The sequence below is a fragment of the Centropristis striata genome, chromosome 19, assembly GCF_030273125.1.
Source record: "Centropristis striata isolate RG_2023a ecotype Rhode Island chromosome 19, C.striata_1.0, whole genome shotgun sequence".
Taxonomy (NCBI): Eukaryota; Metazoa; Chordata; class Actinopteri; order Perciformes; family Serranidae; genus Centropristis; species Centropristis striata.
In genome coordinates this window covers 845,851-869,528 of record NC_081535.1, presented here as the reverse complement: position 1 = coordinate 869,528, position 23,678 = coordinate 845,851, and the positions used below count along the sequence as shown (strand labels likewise).

The following is a 23,678-nucleotide window of genomic DNA, read 5'->3' as shown; positions in this document are numbered from 1 at the left end:
ACGTGTTGACCAGTGGGCTCTGTCCTGATGTGATGCATAGGGCAGGAAGATAGGGCCACATTGAGACTTGCTGAAGAATCAATGCTGGGAACTACAACAGACATAAGTCGAGCGGTGTACGGGACTTTGTTGTATTGTGAAAGAGTTCGGGATTTTGCGGTGTATGGAACACGAATGTGCTAATAAATCTTGCTGAACAGAGTATTGAGTGCTTTGTTCTTGGCCAGCTCAACCATTAACTTAGTGCAGTTGTCAAAACTGCCACGACAATGGCCTCCACCTTTATACAGTCTATGGCCTCCACCTTTATACAGTCTATGGCCTCCACCTTTATACAGTCTACAGCCTCCACCTTTATACAGTCTACGGCCTCCACCTTTATACAGTCTATGGCCTCCACCTTTATACAGTCTATGGCCTCCACCTTTATACAGTCTATGGCCTCCACCTTGATACAGTCTATGGCCTCCACCTTTATACAGTCTATGGCCTCCACCTTTATACAGTCTACTGCCTCCACCTTTATACAGTCTACGGCCTCCACCTTTATACAGTCTACGGCCTCCACCTTTATACAGTCTATGGCCTCCACCTTTATACAGTCTACGGCCTCCACCTTTATACAGTCTATGGCCTCCACCTTTATACAGTCTATGGCCTCCACCTTTATACAGTCTACGGCCTCCACCTTTATACAGTCTATGGCCTCCACCTTTATACAGTCTATGGCCTCCACCTTTATACAGTCTACGGCCTCCACCTTTATACAGTCTATGGCCTCCACCTTTATACAGTCTATGGCCTCCACCTTTATACAGTCTACGGCCTCCACCTTTATACAGTCTACGGCCTCCACCTTTATACAGTCTATGGCCTCCACCTTTATACAGTCTACGGCCTCCACCTTTATACAGTCTACGGCCTCCACCTTTATACAGTCTATGGCCTCCACCTTTATACAGTCTATGGCCTCCACCAACCATTAATGAAGATCTGTACCTAGCTGTTAGACAAGGGGTCTCTAACTGGCGGCCCGCGGGCCAGTTGTGGCCCTCGTGATGATATTTTGTGGCCCCCACCTTGATATGAAAGTTTAATGTGAGTTTTATATGAATGGCACTTTACCGTGTTGTGTGTGGAAGGTCCCTTTAATTACTTTTTTGGTAATTTTGTGTCTTTTTTAATAATTTTGTGTCTTTTTTGGTAATTTAGTTTTTTTTCTGTCATTTTGTGTCTTTTTTGGATCATTTTGTGTCTTTTTTTGTTAATTTTGTGTCTTTTTTGGTAATTTTGTTTCTCTTTTAAGTAATTTAGTTTTTTCTGTCATTTTGTGTCTTTTTTGGTAATTTTGTATCTTTTTTAAAAATAATTTTGTGTCTTTTTTTAAATAATTTTGTGTATTTTTTGGTCATTTTGTGTCTTTTTAAAGTAATTTAGTGTTTTTTCAGTTATTTTGTGGTTTTTTTAAAATGTGTCTTTTTTAAAATCATTTTGTGTTTTTTTTTTTATAATTTTGTGTCTTTTTTGGTCATTTTATGTCTTTTTTGTCGTTTTGTGTCTTTTTAAAGTAATTTTAGTGTTTTTTCAGTCATTTTGTGTGTTTTTTGTAATTTTGTGTCTTTTAAAATAAATAATTGTGTGTCTTTTTGGTAAATCTGTGTGTTTTTTGGTCATTTTGTGTCTTTTTTAAATAATTAAATAATTTTGTGTCTTTTTAAAAATAATTTTGTGTCTTTTTTGTCGTTTTGTGTCTTTTTAAAGTAATTTCATTCTTTTTTCAGTCACTTCGTGTGTTTTTTTTAAATAATTTTGTGTCTTTTAAAATAAATAATTTTGTGTCTTTTCTGGTAATTCTGTGTATTTTTTGGTCATTTTGTGTCTTTTTAAAGTAATTTTAGTGTTTTTTCAGTCATTTTGTGTCTTTTTTGTAATTTGTGTCTTTTTTTAGTAATTTTGTGAAAAATCCAAAACTATTATAACCTTGCTGGGAGCATGCTACATTACCAGCTAACACTAGCACCAGCTGGCTAGCTTGGTTAGCAAGGTGCATCTATAATTCACAATGAACATACAACTCAGAGTCTTTTAGTCCAACCGAGTGCTGAGCAAGACATTTTTAAGTGACATGTTACAATTAACTTTGATGAATGGAAGTCAAAGTTCAAAGGTCACAACACATAGTTCATAGTGCTGCCAGGAGCAACTTGTTTATCACAAGATAGCCACACCCTTTATCCTCTAATTCACTCTAAATGGGCCATTTAACCCTTTGATACACAACATGGTCTAAATGACCCTCATTCATTCCCTTCATGTTATTTAATGCTGCTGTGTGTTTCTGTGCTCTATCTTTTGATATCAACTTATTTTATGATTGAATATTCCAAGTATTCTTTAAATATCTTGTTTTTGATAGAAACAGATCATTATTTACATTTTGCCTCTCATACTTTATGAAGAAAACTATTTTTTTATTACTACATAGCTAACTACTTGGCTAAGTAGCTTGCTAAGCTAACTACTTAACCAAGAAGTTAGCTAAGTAGTTAGCTTAGCAAGCTACTTAGCTAAAAAATGGATATGGGTCATTTTTGACTTTTGGCTTAGCAACTACTAAGCTAAATACTTAGCCAAGAAGTTAGCTAAATAGTTAGCTTAGCAAGTTACTTAACTAAATACTTAGCCAAGAAGTTAGCCAAGTAGTTAGCTTAGCAAGCTACTAAGCTAAATATTTAGCCAAGAAGTTAACTAAGTAGTTAGCTTAACAAGCTACTAAGCTAAATATTTAGCCAAGAAGTTAACTAAGTAGTTAGCTTAACAAGCTACTTAGCTAAATACTTAGCCAGGAAGTTAACTAAGTAGTTAGCTTAACAAGCTACTTAGCTAAATACTTAGCCAAGAAGTTAGCTAAGTAGTTAGCTTAACAAGCCACTTAGCTAAAAAATGGATGTGGGTCATTTTTGACCCTTGTTGTGCATTAGAAGAGTAGTGAAACCAAAAGGAATTTTTAAAAAAAATGAATAAAGGAAAACATAAAATTAGGATGTATGATGATCAAACTAATTGAGGAAAACCTGGAATACTGAATGATGAAAATAATTTATTGTAGAGATATAGAACATAAAAATCTGTCGGGTCACTTTAAACCATGTTGTGCATCAAAGGGTTAACAAAACTACCATCATGCTACATGACATGACTGTTGGCCAGTGCCCAGTATGCTGGATCACACCAAACCAGTGGCTCTATACTGGTTTCTTGGTGCTTGTGAGTCTGTCCCTGCTGTTTAACTGTTAATCATCAACATGTTTCAGTAGATTCTTGAGGATTCATTGTCTCGGGCTGAGAGCGTCTGAAGGCGACTCCAGCCTCTCTGCTCTAAGAGTTATTTGCGGATGGCTTCAGATTTTTTGACAGAGTGGGATTTATTGCTTCTGCACTCATTATCCCTCATTCACACCAAAATACATCCATAATTGCAGTGGTTTGCCTCGTCAGTTCATCATCGGTGACATTTCCCTCAGAAAGTGCCTCTCTGTTCATACAACCAGCTGCTTGTTATTCCAGCTAATATTACACTTCTACATTTGCTCTTTCTTACTTTAGTGACGGGGGGAAAGTGGAATTAACGTGAAGAAAAACAACACATATATCATCACAGCATCAATGGAAATATCACAGAGATGACAGCCATAATATAAACAAAGCATTAGAGCGCTGTAATATTGTAATATCCATCTGATTTCAATCTGACTCCAAGCAAAGAGAGAAACCAGCCTTTATGTGCAGGATAATGCTCTGCATGAACTTTCTTGTCATAATTCTTTTCATGCAATTTCCTGAGATCAGTGAGTCCATTAGTCAACCTGTAGTTTGTTTCTGGAGTATTTCACTGCAGATAAAAGGTAAAATCATCTAACTGAGTTATGGGCTGAAATATGAGCCAACAGACACTGGATTTGAATTATTTATATTTGGATTTGAAGTGCTTAACTTGAATGTTTGCATTAAAAAACTGAATTTGAATTGTAACCTAGAATTGGATTTATTAGTTTGGAACTGAACATTCAGCTACTGAACAATCAGCACCTCCGTTTTCTGAGCTCGATTGCTCTGCCTCAACTACCAGGATGTTCCTCACAGAAAACTGAATTTGAATTATGAGAAGTGAATGTTAAGTTCCAAACTAATAAATTCAATTTCAAGTTACAATTCAAATTCAGATTTTTAATGCAAATATTCAAGTCAAGCAATTCAAATTTGAATATAAATAATTCAAATTCAGTTTCTGGTGGCTCATATTTCATATAAGTGTGTTATAATGGAGGTATAAGTGTGTTATGATGGAGGTATAAGTGTGTTATGATGGAGGTATAAGTGTGTTATAATGGAGGTATAAGTGTGTTATAATGGATATATAAGTGTGTTATAATGGACATATAAGTGTGTTATAATGGACGTATAAGTGTGTTAAAATGGAGGTATAAGTATATTATAATGACGTATAAGTGTGTTATAACGGACGTATAAGTGTGTTATAAGTGTGTTATAATGGACATATAAGTGTGTTATAATGGACGTATAAGTGTGTTATAAGTGTGTTATAATGGAGGTATAAGTGTGTTATAATGATGTATAAGTGTGTTATAATGATGTATAAGTGTGTTATAATGATGTATAAGTGTGTTATAATGGAGGTATAAGTGTGTTATAATGGAGGTATAAGTGTGTTATAATGATGTATAAGTGTGTTATAATGGACGTATAAGTGTGTTATAAGTGTGTTATAATGGAGGTATAAGTGTGTTATAATGGATGTATAAGTGTGTTATAAGTGTGTTATAATGGAGGTTTAACTATGTTATAATGACGTATAAGTGTGTTATAACGGACGTATAAGTGTGTTATAAGTGTGTTATAATGGAGGTATAAGTGTGTTATAATGGATGTATAAGTGTGTTATAATGATGTATAAGTGTGTTATAATGATGTATAAGTGTGTTATAATGGAGGTATAAGTGTGTTATAATGATGTATAAGTGTGTTATAATGGACATATAAGTGTGTTATAAGTGTGTTATAATGGAGGTATAAGTGTGTTATAATGGATGTATAAGTGTGTTATAAGTGTGTTATAATGGAGGTTTAAGTATGTTATAATGACGTATAAGTGTGTTATAACGGACGTATAAGTGTGTTATAAGTGTGTTATAATGGAGGTATAAGTGTGTTATAATGGATGTATAAGTGTGTTATAAGTGTGTTATAATGAGGTATAAGCGTGTTATAATGGATGTATTAGTGTGTTATAACGGACGTATAAGTGTGTTATAAGTGTGTTATAATGGATGTATAAGTGTGTTATAAGTGTGTTATAATGAGGTATAAGCGTGTTATAATGATGTATTAGTGTGTTATAACGGACGTATAAGTGTGTTATAACGGAGGTATAAGTGTGTTATAATGGATGTATAAGTGTGTTATAAGTGTGTTATAATGAGGTATAAGCGTGTTATAATGATGTATTAGTGTGTTATAACGGACGTATAAGTGTGTTATAATGGAGGTATAAGTGTGTTATAATGGACATATAAGTGTGTTATAACGGACGTATAAGTGTGTTATAATGGAGGTATAAGTGTGTTATAATGGAGGTATAAGTATGTTATAAGTGTGTTATAATGGATGTATTAGTGTGTTATAATGGAGGAGGTAGAGTGGTCGTACCATCGTTGCAGGAGGGGTCGTCGGTGGAGAAGACACATGGCGGGTTGTCCAGCGGAGGACCTCCGGTCGGCCAGTGGATCTTCTCCGTCTGGGACCAGATGATGTCTTTGGTGGTTCCGTTGTAGTACGCAACGAGCTGCAGACACAGAGGAAAGATGAGTTAATGTATGGAAATAAAGCTGCAGTGAGCTCATTCCACAGTGTGTGTAGAGTTATAGTAATCTATAACTCTACACATTTATGGTTCTGGTTCTGTTGGTGATCCTGTTTATCATGTTGCTGTCGACCACAGAGAGAGAGCAGATGTCTCCTCGAGGCTAGCTGCTCTTCACTATCACATCATGACTGCTGGTGTGTGTGTGAGATAACGAGAAACAAGTCAAAATCAGAAGAAAAAAAACCCAAAGTTACGGAAAAAGTCAAAATGAGAAAAAACAGCCGAAGTCATAAAAAAAAGTCAAAACGAGAAAAAAAAAGTCAAAATGAGGAAAAAAGTAAAAGTCATGAAAAAAAGCCGAAGTCATGAAAAAAAAGTCAAAATCAGAAAAAAAGCCGAAGTCACAAAAAAAGTCAAAACGAGAAAAAAAAGTCAAAATGAGGAAAAAAAGCCAAAGTCACGAAAAAAAGCCAAAGTCATGAAAAAAAAGTCAAAATCTGAAAAAAGTTAAAGTCATGAAAAAAAAAGTCAAAATCTGAAAAAAAGTTAAAGCCACGAAAAAAAGTCAAAATTAGACAAAAAAGTAAAAGTTGTGGAAAAAAAGTCATAGTTACAAAAGGTCAAAATCAGAAAAAAAGTCAAAACGAGAAAAAAAGTCAAAATGACATAGTTGAAGCCACGAGAAAAAAGTCAAAGTTACGAAAAAAGTCAAAATCTGAAACAAGTGGAAGTTGCGAAAAAAAAGTCAAAATGAGAAAAAAAAGTCAAAATGAGAAAAAAAAGTCAAAGTCATGACAAACAAGTAAAAATAACAAGAAAATTGTAAAAAAAAAAAAAACAAAAAAAAAAACAACAACAACTAGAAAATGTATGAAAGTAAAGCTGCTGTGAGCTGCAGTGAGCTCATTCCACAGTGTGTTACCATAGTAATCTATAACTCTACACATTTATGGTTCTGGGCCATGTTGTTGATCATCATGATCATTTTGTTGTCGACCACAGAGAGAGAGCATTTGTCACCTCGAGGCTAGCCGCTAGCCGCTAGCCGCTGTTAAACTGTTAGCAGGGCTCCACACTGTTTCTTCTTCTTGAGAACTGTTTTAGCTGTAATCTCCACCAGGATGAGCTGAAACCTGCCAACTCCAGCGTTATAACGTTAACGATCAATTAATCCATTAACCGCTTTGTTTTTAAACATACTCCAGCATGTATAAAAACATGCATACATGGGCAAAATAAAAGATATATATATACAGTACTGTGCAAAAGCATGTTTTGATAACAGATGCTTTTATTTTGAAAAGACGAAAAGAGACCATGTATATATATATATATATATATATATATATATATGAATATATATATATATATGAATTTAATAGTGATGCCTCTTTGTAACTGACATAAACAAACATGTCCATCAGCGAGAAGATTTTCAGGCTATTTCTGTAAAGTTATTGTTAATACTTGACTGCAGGCCTGATTCCATGAACACAGATGAGAATGATTTGTGTCGGCTGTGTTTACATTTTCCCAGAAGACAAAGTTTGTTCTTCAGTCGTCAGTGAGACGCTTTAAAGGTTCACTCTTTCTTCCTCTTGCTTCCAAAACTAATGCATGTTAGTCAGATTAAGATCCAGCACCTACAAAATAAAAGCTCCTGGTAGCTGATCAACTGGAAAATATAGTGACACACATGATTTGTACCCAAGTTATTTGCATTATGACTAATATCTATATGTGATTTACTTCTGGATGAGTTTCTCCAAAGCTCTCCACATGGAATCAAGAATGTTAAAGATTTTGGTAAATCTGCTAATTAGCTAGAGTAATCATTTCCCTCAGCAGTAATCTGTTCCAGAGGCCCTATTGAACCCTTACATGTACACAAAGAGCTCGTATGTGTGTGAGCTTTATTTTGGCGGTGCAGCCTCATGAACAGCATCTGTTGTCCTGCTGTGAAACACGACTCCTGTGTTTCTAACCGGCCTCAGGGACTTTTTATGTTTCCCAGCATGTTGTGTCGTCTGAAAACCTTAAAGGCCGTCACCGACAGACGGTCGGCACGGCGACAACAGACGGAGACGTCTGAGACAGCTGCAGGGACGTTTACTGCATCACAGGACACTTCTTCTTCTTCTACAGGTTCAGGTTGGCAGGGATTCAGGAGTACTACAGCAAAGGGCTGGGCAATATATCTATATAAGAATATATCCATGTATTTTATAAATGTGATATGGAATTAGACCAGGGGTCTCAAACTCAAATTACCTGGGGGCCGCTGGAGGCAGTATCAAAATTACAAAAAAAGACACAAAATGACCAAAAAAAGACACAACATTATTGAAAAAACACTAAATTACTTAAAAAAGACACAAAATGACTAAAAAAAGACACAAAATTACTGAAAAAAACACAAAATTACTTAAAAAAAAAGAATAAAAAAATATATCCATATATTTTCTAAATGTGATATGGAATTAGAACCGGGGGTCTAAAACTCAAATTACCTGGGGGCCGCTGGAGGCAGTATCAAAATGACTAAAATAAGACACAAAATGACTAAAAAAAGTCACAAAATTACTGAAAAAACACAAAGTTACTTTAAAAAAAAGACACAAAATTACTAAAAAAAGGACTCAATATTATTTTTAAAAAACCCAAATTTACCATTATTATTATTATTGTTATTATTTTTGTTAACGTCGTCATAGAAACAAGGTAAACAAAGCTCCAGCTGGAGCAATAAAGGGGCCTTCTACACAACATTCATATAAAACTCACATTAAACTTTCATATCAAGGTGGGGGCCACAAAATATCCTCACGAGGGCCACAATTGGCCCGCGGACCGCCAGTTTGAGACCCATGAATTAGACCATATCGCATATTTTTTCAGTTCAGTTCAGTTCAGCCTTTTTTCATTTCGAACATGTGCGAATAACACAACAAAGTCAACTCAAAAACAAACAAATCCAATGAGAAAAATCAAAACAAAAATAGCAATAGTCAAAACAAAAAGCTATAATGTGAACGCAACATGTCTGAAAGGATGAAGCATAATATTTAAACCTTCTCCACTACTCAATGATGTCAACTTCCAAACATGCCACAATGAAAATAAACCACGATTAACAGAGGATTGTGTCTGAAAACAGAATTATTCCAACTTTATGGGCCACCGTGTATATATGTATTGTTCACATATATGATCAGCAAAGTCATAATTTGACAGATTATTGAAAAAAAAAAGAGTTTACTTTGTAAAGAAAACATGAGAAACAATAATAAAGTGCAAACACCCAGCTGAGTATCAGAATGAATGAGTGAGTCGTGCTGGTATTGATCTTCTCATTGATTATATTCAGCCGTCTGAGCCTCTGAAAGCTGAAACCGTCCTGTGATGTTTTCTAGAGCGACTCGGCTCAATCAGCGCAGAAACGGACCAATTAAAAGCCGGATAAATGAGAGCAGGAAGTCACGCTGACAGCCTCGAAGGACCGCTGTGAACTCTAACTGAAGGCTATAACCCACTTCTTCTTCTTCTTCTTCTTCTTCTTCTTCTTCTTCTTCTTCTGCCCTCGGAGGAGAAACACAGCGGAGCAGCTCTCTGCAGTGTTTGCACAGCGAAACATACACAAATATTTTCATGGGACTGGGAGGGAAATTAGAGGTTTTATGCATCTTATCATTAGAGAAGTCAGGACCCCAAATATGTCCCAGATAGATTTACTCTCAGTGCAGCAAACAGACAAAGACAAGCAGAGCAGGCAGAGCTGCAACTTAACTAATACTGATACTGGAAGTGTTTTCTTGGTTGTTTCTGTAGTATTTGTTTGTGCTGAATCCATTTCTGCCGGGTGTCAAGCTGTAAAAGTTACAGTATCATAGTAAAGGAGGATCCATTGAGTTCATTGGAGCCCAAAGTTGGATCTTTCTGATAAAATTGTTCCAAAGAATGAATGGAGGTGAACTGGCCTGAGCTGCTGACTTCTAATTTAAAGCTCACAAAAACCTCTCACAGAGAAATAGCATGGGTATACTAGAAGATATCCTCTGGGTAAATAGTGAAAGGGCCACTACTGCCGGTGTGTGTACACTATGATGAGATTCTTCAGGGATTTATAATAATTAATACTAGTAATGTTATGATACTATATAATATACAAGGAGCACACCTACAACAAGCATTCCTTTACAAGTATTTATTTATACAGCAACCTATGACCTTTAACCTCAAAATGTGTGTGTGTGTGTGTGTGTGTGTGTGTGTGTGTGTGTGTGTGTGTAACTGTAATCACATCAAAGGATCAAAGGCGTTGGGGTCGACCGATCAGAGCAGAGCAATCAACAGAATTAACTGCAGCTGTAGAATGTTCCGACACAGTGACAGCAGCCAGAGGTGGACAGACTGGAATTTCTGGCCTCGAACAGAAAGCATTTTTGGCAAAACCATAATACCTATCATTGATCCGACTTCACTTTGAGCGTCCTGAGTTCTTCCTGAACGTCTACATATGTTTTTTGGGAAGAAAAATTAAAAAATAGCTTTGTTAGAGCGATCTAAAAAACTGTTAAATATGCTTTTCTACAGAAATTTTCCAGCGTTTTTAATATGGGAGCCAATGAGGCTGTTGGTGGTGTTGGTGGATCATCTGTGCGTCCTACGCCCAAACTATAACTCTGACAGCTTTACCAGAGGATTGTGAGGGAGAAGACTAATTTTCCTACGTTTCTATGTATAAATTATTTCTGTAGAGTGGAATTTGCGGCCTGGAGCGCAGTTTTCAAATTTATTTTATGACAGTTTTTTCTCTCCCTCTACACTCTGGCCGTCCCATTCATTTCAATGCAAAATTTTGGGCAGTTTTTCTCAACTTAAAATTCGTATTCCATGGAGAAAAGTAATAGCACACCGATCCCGATCAAACCGCACGTTTTGATATATAATTTGTCCTGCAACTCTTCAAGTTGTAGGACTAGTAGCGGGACGAAATTGCGTCCGGAAGAGGAAGAAGAAGAAATCCACAGTATAACAGTAGTGCAGCACTATTGCCCCGTGGCCCTAATTATACTTTTCCTGAATTAACAGAGTCTATGAAGTATTGCAGTTGTTGGTTTTTGGGTCCCTCATGTCCCTTGATCCTTCAGGGATCACATAAGCTATATAGTTTAGGTGAAAATTGTGGGAAAATGTGTGTAATTTCTGGTTTAAAGACCTCTGTGTTTGTCATAAAGATAAAACTTTGGTCTTAAATGAAAGCCATGGATGCTCATTTACAATGATACCAAACAACCATTTATAACATATTCACACATTGGAAAATTATAGCCATTTCTAATAAGATTCTTCAATCATTATGCTAATTAATCAATAATTATGACTAAACATTAACTTTTACAGCTTGACATCCAGCACAAAAATGGATTCAGCACAAAAAATACTACAGAAACAACCAAGAAAACACTTTTAAAATGCCTCCCACCTCATTTCCTGAAGGGTTTTTCCTAAAGTCGTCCTGTCTAAAGAGCGTTATTACTACATGTGCTGAAAAGAATTTAGACTTTTAATTAGAGACACATGAAGTGGATTAGTCCTGCGTTTTAATATCTATCAGAAAGATGTTTTCTATCAACATCACACACTGAGACACACAATGATTCATGAATAATGTCACAGTTTGTATTAAAAAGCTCGCTGGTGGTAAAGTGACAACAAAGGCTTTCTCTCTAGTCGACATGTTTTATGTTTCTGCTTGATGAGTTTATTTGGTGCTGTTGCAATAACTCAGCTCTTCTTTGGGGGGACAAATAAAAATGTGCTTATAATAAAACTAGAGTACCAATCTAATCCAATCCAACTGTATTCATAAAGCGCTTTAAAACAACCACAGAGGGCCAAAGTGATGAACATAGCCATAAATAAAACAACACACTACAATAAAATACCAAAATCTGGCATCTAATGTCTGATGAGATTTGGACTGTTATTGAATCTGGCACCCAACAAATACCCCATTACAAAAAAACCCCTAAAACTAGTAAAAACTAATTAAAAAATTCTCAAATTTAAGAGGAACAAAGTTCCAAATTAACAAGAAAAAGTGACAAATTTACAAGAAAAAGTGACAAATTTTCAAGAAAAAGTGACAAATTTACAAGAAAAAGCGACAAATTTACAAGAAAAAGCGACAAATTTCTGGGAAAAAATCTCAAATTTCAGAGAAAGAAAGTGACAAATTTAAAGAAAAAAGCGACAAATCTACGAGAAAATATTGACAAATTTACAAGAAAAAAGTGAAAAATTTACAAGAAAAAAGTGACAAATTTACAAGAAAAAGCGACAAATTTACAAGAAATAAGTGACAAATTTCAGAGAAAGAAAGTGACAAATTTACGGGAAAAATTTGTCAAATTTAAGAGAAAAAAGTGACAAATTTTCAAGACAAAGTGACAAATTTTCAAGAAAAAGTGACAAATTTAAAGAAAAAAAGTGACAAATTCACAAGAAAAAAGTGACAAATTTATGGGAAAAAATTCTCAAATTTCAGAGAAAGAAAGTGACAAATTTAAAGAAAAAAGCGACAAATCTATGAGAAAATATTGACAAATTTACAAGAAAAAAGTGATAAATTTAAAAACTAAACTAAAACTAACCATTTTCCAAAAAATAAAAACTAATTAAAACTAGCAAACTCGTTCCAAAAACGAATTAAAACTAACTGGATTTGAAAACAAAAACTCACAACAAAATTAAAACTAAAACTAATAAAAAATCCAGAACTATTATATATAGAACTATAACCTTGGCAGCCACTTTATTGGGTATTATTAATGTCACAGTTTGTATTAAAAAGCACCCTGGTGGTTTGGTGACAACAAAGGCTTTCTCTCTAGTCGACATGTTTTATGTTTCTGCTTGATGAGTTTATTTGGTGCTGTTGCAATAACTCAGCTCTTCTTTGGGGGACAAATACAAATGTGCTTATAATAAAACTAGAGTACCAATCTAATCCAATCCAACTGTATTCATAAAGCGCTTTAAAACAACCACAGAGGGCCAAAGTGATGAACATAGCCATAAATAAAACAACACACTACAATAAAATACCAAAATATGGCATCTAATGTCTAATGAGATTTGGACTGTTATTGAATCTGGCACCCAACGAATACCTCATTACAAAAAAAAAACCTAAAACTAGTAAAAACTAATTAAAAAATTCTCAAATTTAAGAGGTAAAAAGTTCCAAATTAACAAGAAAAAGTGACAAATTTACAAGAAAAAAGTGACAAATTTACAAGAAAAAGCGACAAATTTATGGGAAAAAATTCTCAAATTTACAAGAAAAGTGACAAATTTAAAGAAAAGAAGCGACAAATTAACAAGAAAAAAGTGACAAATTTACGAAAAAATAGTGACAAATTTTCAAGAAAAAGTGACAAATTTACAAGAAAAAGCGACAAATTTCTGGGAAAAAATCTCAAATTTCAGAGAAAGAAAGTGACAAATTTAAAGAAAAAAGCGACAAATCTACGAGAAAATATTGACAAATTTACAAGAAAAAAGTGACAAATTTACAAGAAAAAAGTGAAAAATTTACAAGAAAAAGCAACAAATTTACAAGAAATAAGTGACAAATTTCAGAGAAAGAAAGTGACAAATTTACGGGAAAAATTTGTCAAATTTAAGAGAAAAAAAGTGACAAATTCACAAGAAAAAAGTGACAAATTTATGGGAAAAAATTCTCAAATTTCAGAGAAAGAAAGTGACAAATTTAAAGAAAAAAGCGACAAATCTATGAGAAAATATTGACAAATTTACAAGAAAAAAGTGATAAATTTAAAAACTAAACTAAAACTAACCATTTTCCAAAAAATAAAAACTAATTAAAACTAGCAAACTCGTTCCAAAAACGAATTAAAACTAACTGGATTTGAAAACAAAAACTCACAACAAAATTAAAACTAAAACTAATAAAAAATCCAGAACTATTATATATAGAACTATAACCTTGGCAGCCACTTTATTGGGTATTATTAATGTCACAGTTTGTATTAAAAAGCACCCTGGTGGTTTGGTGACAACAAAGGCTTTCTCTCTAGTCGACATGTTTTATGTTTCTGCTTGATGAGTTTATTTGGTGCTGTTGCAATAACTCAGCTCTTCTTTGGGGGGACAAATACAAATGTGCTTATAATAAAACTAGAGTACCAATCTAATCCAATCCAACTGTATTCATAAAGCGCTTTAAAACAACCACAGAGGGCCAAAGAGATGAACATAGCCATAAATAAAACAACACACTACAATAAAATACCAAAATATGGCATCTAATGTCTGATGAGATGTGGAGTGTTATTGAATCTGGCACCCAACAAATACCTCATTACAAAAAAAAACTAAAACTAGTAAAAACTAATTAAAAAAATCTCAAATTTACGAGAAAAAAAAGGGAGAAATTTTCAAGAAAAAGTGACACATTTACAAGAAAAAAGCGACAAATTTACAAGAAAAAAGTGACAAATTTACGAAAAAATAGTGACAAATTTTCAAGAAAAAGTGACAAATTTACAAGAAAAAGCGACAAATTTACAAGAAAAAGCGACAAATTTCTGGGAAAAAATCTCAAATTTCAGAGAAAGAAAGTGACAAATTTTTAAAAAAAAGTGACAAATCTACGAGAAAATATTGACAAATTTACAAGAAAAAAGTGACAAATTTACAAGAAAAAAGTGAAAAATTTACAAGAAAAAAGTGACAAATTTACAAGAAAAAGCGACAAATTTACAAGAAATAAGTGACAAATTTCAGAGAAAGAAAGTGACAAATTTACGGGAAAAATTTGTCAAATTTAAAGAAAAAAGTGACAAATTCACAAGAAAAAAGTGACAAATTTATGGGAAAAAATTCTCAAATTTCAGAGAAAGAAAGTGACAAATTTAAAGAAAAAAGCGACAAATCTATGAGAAAATATTGACAAATTTACAAGAAAAAAGTGATACATTTAAAAACTAAACTAAAACTAACCATTTTCCAAAAAATAAAAACTAATTAAAACTAGCAAACTCGTTCCAAAAACGAATTAAAACTAACTGGATTTGAAAACAAAAACTCACAACAAAATTAAAACTAAAACTAATAAAAAATCCAGAACTATTATATATAGAACTATAACCTTGGCAGCCACTTTATTGGGTATTATTAGTGTCACAGTTTGTATTAAAAAGCTCGCTGGTGGTTTGGTGACAACAAAGGCTTTCTCTCTAGTCGACATGTTTTATGTTTCTGCTTGATGAGTTTATTTGGTGCTGTTGCAATAACTCAGCTCTTCTTTGGGGGACAAATACAAATGTGCTTATAATAAAACTAGAGTACCAATCTAATCCAATCCAACTGTATTCATAAAGCGCTTTAAAACAACCACAGAGGGCCAAAGTGATGAACATAGCCATAAATAAAACACACTACAATAAAATACCAAAATCTGGCATCTAATGTCTGATGAGATGTGGAGTGTTATTGAAGCTGGCACCCAACAAATACCTCATTACAAAAAAAAAACTAAAACTAGTACAAACTAATTAAAAAAATCTCAAATTTACGAGAAAAAAAAGGGAGAAATTTTCAAGAAAAAGTGACACATTTACAAGAAAAAAGCGACAAATTTACAAGAAAAAAGTGACAAATTTACGAAAAAATAGTGACAAATTTTCAAGAAAAAGTGACAAATTTACAAGAAAAAGCGACAAATTTACAAGAAAAAGCGACAAATTTCTGGGAAAAAATCTCAAATTTCAGAGAAAGAAAGTGACAAATTTTAAAAAAAAAGTGACAAATCTACGAGAAAATATTGACAAATTTACAAGAAAAAAGTGACAAATTTACAAGAAAAAAGTGAAAAATTTACAAGAAAAAAGTGACAAATTTACAAGAAAAAGCGACAAATTTACAAGAAATAAGTGACAAATTTCAGAGAAAGAAAGTGACAAATTTACGGGAAAAATTTGTCAAATTTAAAGAAAAAAGTGACAAATTCACAAGAAAAAAGTGACAAATTTATGGGAAAAAATTCTCAAATTTCAGAGAAAGAAAGTGACAAATTTAAAGAAAAAAGCGACAAATCTATGAGAAAATATTGACAAATTTACAAGAAAAAAGTGATAAATTCAAAAACTAAACTAAAACTAACCATTTTCCAAAAAATAAAAACTAATTAAACTAGCAAACTCGTTCCAAAAACGAATTAAAACTAACTGGATTTGAAAACAAAAACTCACAACAAAATTAAAACTAAAACTAATAAAAAATCCAGAACTATTATATATAGAACTATAACCTTGGCAGCCACTTTATTGGGTATTATTAGTGTCACAGTTTGTATTAAAAAGCTCGCTGGTGGTTTGGTGACAACAAAGGCTTTCTCTCTAGTCGACATGTTTTATGTTTCTGCTTGATGAGTTTATTTGGTGCTGTTGCAATAACTCAGCTCTTCTTTGGGGGACAAATACAAATGTGCTTATAATAAAACTAGAGTACCAATCTAATCCAATCCAACTGTATTCATAAAGCGCTTTAAAACAACCACAGAGGGCCAAAGTGATGAACATAGCCATAAATAAAACACACTACAATAAAATACCAAAATCTGGCATCTAATGTCTGATGAGATGTGGAGTGTTATTGAAGCTGGCACCCAACAAATACCTCATTACAAAAAAAAAAACTAAAACTAGTACAAACTAATTAAAAAAATCTCAAATTTACGAGAAAAAAAAGGGAGAAATTTTCAAGAAAAAGTGACACATTTACAAGAAAAAAGCGACAAATTTACAAGAAAAAAGTGACAAATTTACGAAAAAATAGTGACAAATTTTCAAGAAAAAGTGACAAATTTACAAGAAAAAGCGACAAATTTACAAGAAAAAGCGACAAATTTCTGGGAAAAAATCTCAAATTTCAGAGAAAGAAAGTGACAAATTTTAAAAAAAAAGTGACAAATCTACGAGAAAATATTGACAAATTTACAAGAAAAAAGTGACAAATTTACAAGAAAAAAGTGAAAAATTTACAAGAAAAAAGTGACAAATTTACAAGAAAAAGCGACAAATTTACAAGAAATAAGTGACAAATTTCAGAGAAAGAAAGTGACAAATTTACGGGAAAAATTTGTCAAATTTAAAGAAAAAAGTGACAAATTCACAAGAAAAAAGTGACAAATTTATGGGAAAAAATTCTCAAATTTCAGAGAAAGAAAGTGACAAATTTAAAGAAAAAAGCGACAAATCTATGAGAAAATATTGACAAATTTACAAGAAAAAAGTGATAAATTTAAAAACTAAACTAAAACTAACCATTTTCCAAAAAATAAAAACTAATTAAAACTAGCAAACTCGTTCCAAAAACGAATTAAAACTAACTGGATTTGAAAACAAAAACTCACAACAAAATTAAAACTAAAACTAATAAAAAATCCAGAACTATTATATATAGAACTATAACCTTGGCAGCCACTTTATTGGGTATTATTAGTGTCACAGTTTGTATTAAAAAGCACCCTGGTGGTTTGGTGACAACAAAGGCTTTCTCTCTAGTCGACATGTTTTATGTTTCTGCTTGATGAGTTTATTTGGTGCTGTTGCAATAACTCAGCTCTTCTTTGGGGGACAAATACAAATGTGCTTATAATAAAACTAGAGTACCAATCTAATCTAATCCAACTGTATTCATAAAGCGCTTTAAAACAACCACAGAGGGCCAAAGAGATGAACATAGCCATAAATAAAACAACACACTACAATAAAATACCAAAATATGGCATCTAATGTCTAATGAGATTTGGACTGTTATTGAATCTGGCACCCAACAAATACCTCATTACGAAAAAATAAATAAAACTAGTAAAAACTAATTTAAAAATTCTCAAATTTACAAGAAAAAAAGTGAGAAATTTTCAAGAAAAAGTGACACATTTACAAGAAAAAAGTGACAAATTTACAAGAAAAAAGTGACAAATTTACGAAAAAGTAGTGACAAATTTTCAAGAAAAAGTGACAAATTTACAAGAAAAAGCGACAAATTTACAAGACAAAAGTGACAAATATATGGGAAAAAAATCTCAAATTTCAGAGAAAGAAATTTATAGAAAAAATTGTCAAATTTACAAGAAAAAAGTGAAAAATCTACGAGAAAATAGTGACAAATTTACAAGAAAAAAGTGACAAATTCACAAGAAAAAGTGACAAATTTACGGGAAAAAAGTGACAAATTTACAGGAAAAATTGTCAAATTTACGGGGAAAAGTGACAAATTTACAAGAAAAAAACAACAAATTCACAAGAAAAAGCGACAAATTTACAAGAAAAACTTGACAAATTTCAGAGAAAGAAGGTGACAGATTTACGGGAAAATATTGTCAAATTTACAAGAAGATATATAAAGGGCAAATAGGCTCAGAGCCCAGAGGGTTACTAACTATCTCATCATGTCTGTAGTCAAACACATTTTAAAAATGATCTCAGATTTGGGAATCCTCTAGTATGCACGGGGAAACGACTCATATCAGCACAAGAACTGAAAAACCTCAGAAAAAGAACAGCACGGTCTTTGGAAAAAGCTTGACGAGTTCCTCCTGATTTGCTTATCAGCTCGGTCCATGCACAACAAAATGTCCCGATGCCAAATCAGCTCTAAACTGCTGCAGAGCCTCTGGGAGCTGCTGGTTTCATTGTTCCACCAGTTATCATGACAGTCCACATACAGGATGCTAGAAAACACATGAACATCATGCTTATTCTATTAAAAATCCCTGCATTATCCCATAAACGCCTGGGAAAAATGCCTGTAAAACCAAAAATCAGCCCCTAAAACCTGAAGTTTCTCTGTAAATCCAACAGAAGTGTCAACTCTTCTACTAAATAATAGATTTTTCAGCCTCTGTAGCAGATAGAAATGAGATTCATAAAGTATCTGAGAGCTTATAGCTGTTATATCTGAGCTCCCTCCGCTATAGTCGTCTTCACCATGATTTATAAGTTCTGGAAAAGTCCCATGATGCATTGCGACACTCCCACATGGATTCTCATTTTGTGTCTTTTTTTAGTCATTTTGTGTCTTTTATGGTAATTTTTTATGTCTTTTTTAGTCAGTTTGTGTCTTTTTATGGTCATTTTGTGTCTTTTTTTGGTGATGATTTTGAAAGTTCTGGAAAAGTCCCATGATGCATTACGACACTCCCACATGGATTCTCATTTTGTGTCTTTTTTGGGGGGGTTTTTGCGTCTTTTGTGTCTCTTTTTAGTCATTTTGTGTCTTTTTTTTTAAGTCATTTTGTGTCATTTTGTGTCTTTTTTTAGTCATTTTGTGTCTTTTTTTAGTCATTTTGTTTCTTTTTTTTTGTAATTTTGTGTCTTTTTTGTTTTTTTTGCATCTTTTTGTGTCTTTTTTTAGTCATTTTGTGTCTTTTTTTGGTGATGATTTCAAAGTTCTGGAGAAGTCCCATGATGCATTGCGACACTCCCACATGGATTCTCATTTTGTGTCTTTTATGGTTTTTTTTTTGCGTTTTTTTTGCGTTTTTTTTAGTCATTTTGTGTCTTTTTTTAGTCATTTTGTGTCTTTTTTTAGTCATTTTGTTTCTTTTTTAGTCATTTTGTGTCTTTTTGTGTCTTTTTTGTTTTTTTTGCGTCTTTTTGTGTCTTTTTTAGTCATTTTGCGTCTATTTTTAAGTCATTTTGTGTCTTTTTTTGGTGATGATTTAAAAGTTCTGGAAAAGTCCCATGATGCATTGCGACACTCCCACATGGATTCTCATTTTGTGTCTTTTTTGGGGGTTTTTTGCGGTTTTTTGCGGTTTTTTGCGTTTTTTTTTGTCATTTTGTGTCGTTTTGTGTCTTTTTTTAGTCATTTTGTGTCTTTTTTTGCGTCTTTTTGTGTCTTTTTTAGTCATTTTGTCTTTTTTTAGTCATTTTGTGTCTTTTTTTGGTGATGATTTTAAAGTTGTGGAAAAGTCCCATGATGCATTGCGACACTCCCACATGTATTCTGATGCATTTCATTGGCCAAGAGACCGAAAATAGGTGGAAAAAACTACAAATACTACAAACCACGTATCCTCTTTAATGGTAGAATAACACAACAGACCCAACAGGTTTTAATGGTAGAAATGCGGTAACTCCGGCTTAAATGGGTTATTTTCCTGCAAAATGTGAAATGACTCATTGCCTTCTTGAGAACTGAATGAAATAAAGTGTTTTCAGAGATCCAGCTGATCTTCCTGCTCTTTACCTTCGTCCTGTCTCAGTAAATATCAAATATCTCTGTTTATTCTGCAGCCGTGACTCACCAGCTTCTCTTCTCTAAATCAATCCCCTCATCATATTAAATCCTCTGTCAAACCTTTTCATTCCACAGTAGAAAATCACCGTCTCTTAATATTAAACAGGAGTTTACATCTACAGTAAAACATCACCTCACTCTAATAAGAAACCTGCCGACTCCATTATCTACAACGTTAGCCTTCACTTAACCGATTAATCGCTACGTTTTAACACATATTTTGTTCATACAGTACTATGCAAAAGCCTGTTTTGATAACGGATGCTTTTATTTTGAAAGGACAAAAAGAGACTTGATCCTGCCAATCGTAAAACTAACTCAGTGAGATTAAACTGTAAAGATAACATCAAGGAGTTCAATGTTTTATGTTTCAGCTCCTGAGGTCAGCTTTCACACTAATCTCTTTATCTAAATTGGTTTTGTGTTTAAAATAAACTCAGTGATTCATGCTAGCAAGGTTTGATACAGTAAGATAGTTTTGCTCAAATTAATACAATCCACCAATCCTCATCAATCATCAAAAGGAGAATGCCTTATTCTGCATGGCCTTATTATACAACCAGTAAGACATTAACTAAGAGTTTTCCCTCAATAACCTCAGAATTATTGATTATTAGTAGTTAGTAAGGAAGTTGTTGTATATGAGTTATGATATTAATAAGCTTTACTTTGTATGGACTTTATAAGTCCATAAAGTGACCCACTTTGCGCCAATGTTAGTCTACCAGTGACCCACTTTATTTAGAGCAGGGGTCTCAAACTCAAATTACCTGGGGGCCGCTGGAGGCAGTATCAAAATGACCAAAAAAAGACACAAAATGACAAAAAAATGACACACAAAATTACAAAAAATACACAAAATGACAAACAAAAACAAAATGACCAAAAAAAGACACAAAATGACCAAAAAAAAGACACAAAATTACTAAAAAATGACACAAAATAACCAAAAAAAGACACAAAATGACAAACAAGAAACAAAATAACCAAAAAAAGACTAAAGACTAAATATTATTGAAAAAAGACACAAAATGACCTAAAAATGACACAAAATTATCAAAAAAAGACACAAAATTATTTTAAAAAGTACCAAAACAGTAATTAAAGGGACCTTCCACACACAACACGGTAAAGTGCCATTCATATAAAACTCATATTAAACTTTCATATCAAGGTGGGGGCCACAAAATATCGTCACGAGGGCCACAATTGGCCCGCGGGCCACCAGTTTGAGACCCATGTTGTAGAGTAATGATTGACATTATAATCTACCAATCCTCATCAATCATCTAAAGGAGCCTCCAGTCAGTCAAAGGTCTCCATGGTTTCCTTCACTGCTATGTAGAGATTATAAAGTCCATACAAAGTAAAGCATGTTAAGATCATAACTCATATACAACAACTTCCTTACTTACTACTAATAATCAATAATTCTGAGGTTATTGAGGGAAAACTCTTAGTTAATGTCTTACTGGTTGTATAATAAGGCCATGCAGAATAAGGCATTAATAACTACTGAATAATGACTCATTAAGAGACAATATGTTACTGATTTGAATGCTAATAAGCAGCTAATTAATGTAAATATGTGTTCCCTGATATAAAGTGTTACCATACTCTTGTATATCTGCGTTTAATAAATGTTATTGCAACTTTTCACTGCAACTGTAGCTTTATCGAACTTAATTCTCAGCTCATTGGCTGATTGACGTACGGCCACAGAACTGAACGCTCAGAGTGTTTCAGTTAAATTAAAAAATACATAGATGGATTAAAAAATTCCACGTGATCGACCAACTTCTTAACCACCAATAATCGAAAAGTGACAAATTCACGGCAAAAATTGTCAAATTTACGGCAAAAAAGTGACAAATTTACGCGAAAAAAGTGACAAATTTACGTGAAAAAAGGGACAAATTTAAAGAAAAAAAAGCGACAAATTCACAAGAAAAAAAACGACAAATTCACAAGAAAAAGCGACAAATTTACAAGAAAAAAGTGACAAATTCACAAGAAAAAAGCGACAAATTCATAAGAAAAAGCGTCAAATTTACAAGAAAAAAGCGACAAATTCACAAGAAAAAAGCGACAAATTTACAAGAAAAAAGTGACAAATTTACAAGAAAAAAGCGACAAATTCACAAGAAAAAGCGACAAATTTACAAGAAAAAAGTGACAAATTCACAAGAAAAAAGCGACAAATTCACAAGAAAAAGCGACAAATTTACAAGAAAAAAGTGACAAATTCACAAGAAAAAAGCGACAAATTTACAAGAAAAAAGCGACAAATTCACAAGAAAAAGCGACAAATTCACAAGAAAAAGCGACAAATTTACAAGAAAAAAGCGACAAATTCACAAGAAAAAGCGACAAATTTACAAGAAAAAAGCGACAAATTCACAAGAAAAAGCGACAAATTTACAAGAAAAAAGCGACAAATTCACAAGAAAAAGCGACAAATTTACAAGAAAAAAGTGACAAATTCACAAGAAAAAAGTGACAAATTTCAGAGAAAGAAACTGACAGATTTACGGGAAAAAATTGTCAAATTTACGAGAAAAAAGTGACAAATTTAAAGAAAAAAAGCGACAAATTTACAAGACAAAAGTGGCAAATTTACAAGAAAAAAGCGACAAATTCACAAGAAAAAGCGACAAATTTACAAGAAAAAAGTGACAAATTCACAAGAAAAAAGCGACAAATTCACAAGAAAAAAGCGACAAATTTACAAGAAAAAAGTGACAAATTCACAAGAAAAAAGCGACAAATTTACAAGAAAAAAGCGACAAATTCACAAGAAAAAGTGACAAATTCACAAGAAAAAGCGACAAATTTACAAGAAAAAAGCGACAAATTCACAAGAAAAAGCGACAAATTTACAAGAAAAAAGCGACAAATTCACAAGAAAAAGCGACAAATTTACAAGAAAAAAGTGACAAATTCACAAGAAAAAAGTGACAAATTTCAGAGAAAGAAACTGACAGATTTACGGGAAAAAATTGTCAAATTTACGGGAAAAAAGTGACAAATTTAAAGAAAAAAAGCGACAAATTTACAAGACAAAAGTGGCAAATTTACGGGAAGAAATTGTCAAATTTCAGAGAAAGAAAGTGACAAATAAAAAAAAAAAGGGACAAATTAACCACAAAAAGTGACAAATTTACGGGAAAAAACCATGTCTCAACTGCCGTTGTTACCGAACTCAGATGGAGGTCACATTAAACACATTAAAACACACAATAGACCGTAACCATGGAAGCAGAACTCACCCCGTACTCTCCTGTCTCCTGGTTGGTCATGGCCCACAGGTTCACGTCGATGTCTCGCGCATTTTTGTGGTCGGTGGTAACGAGTCCCGTCACTCCTAAAAAGGCAAAAACAATTTCTACATTAATCGTCTGACTCACGGTCGAATATGTTCCTTTTCTCATCCATTCAAACCTGATGATTCAGTGTG

At 33.2% G+C, this 23,678-nt stretch overlaps 1 protein-coding gene across 1 annotated transcript in view; it reads right to left on the bottom strand.

The window, feature by feature from the left end:
* The window catches only part of npr2 (natriuretic peptide receptor 2), a 138,517-nt gene that overhangs the window by 77,429 nt on the left and 37,410 nt on the right, over positions 1–23,678 (bottom strand). The window contains exons 5-6 of the mRNA XM_059358133.1: positions 23,491–23,585; positions 5,728–5,863 (exon numbers count right to left, since the gene is read on the bottom strand). Coding sequence (XP_059214116.1) covers positions 5,728–5,863; positions 23,491–23,585 — 231 coding nt within the window. The remainder of the gene's footprint in view (positions 1–5,727; positions 5,864–23,490; positions 23,586–23,678) is intronic.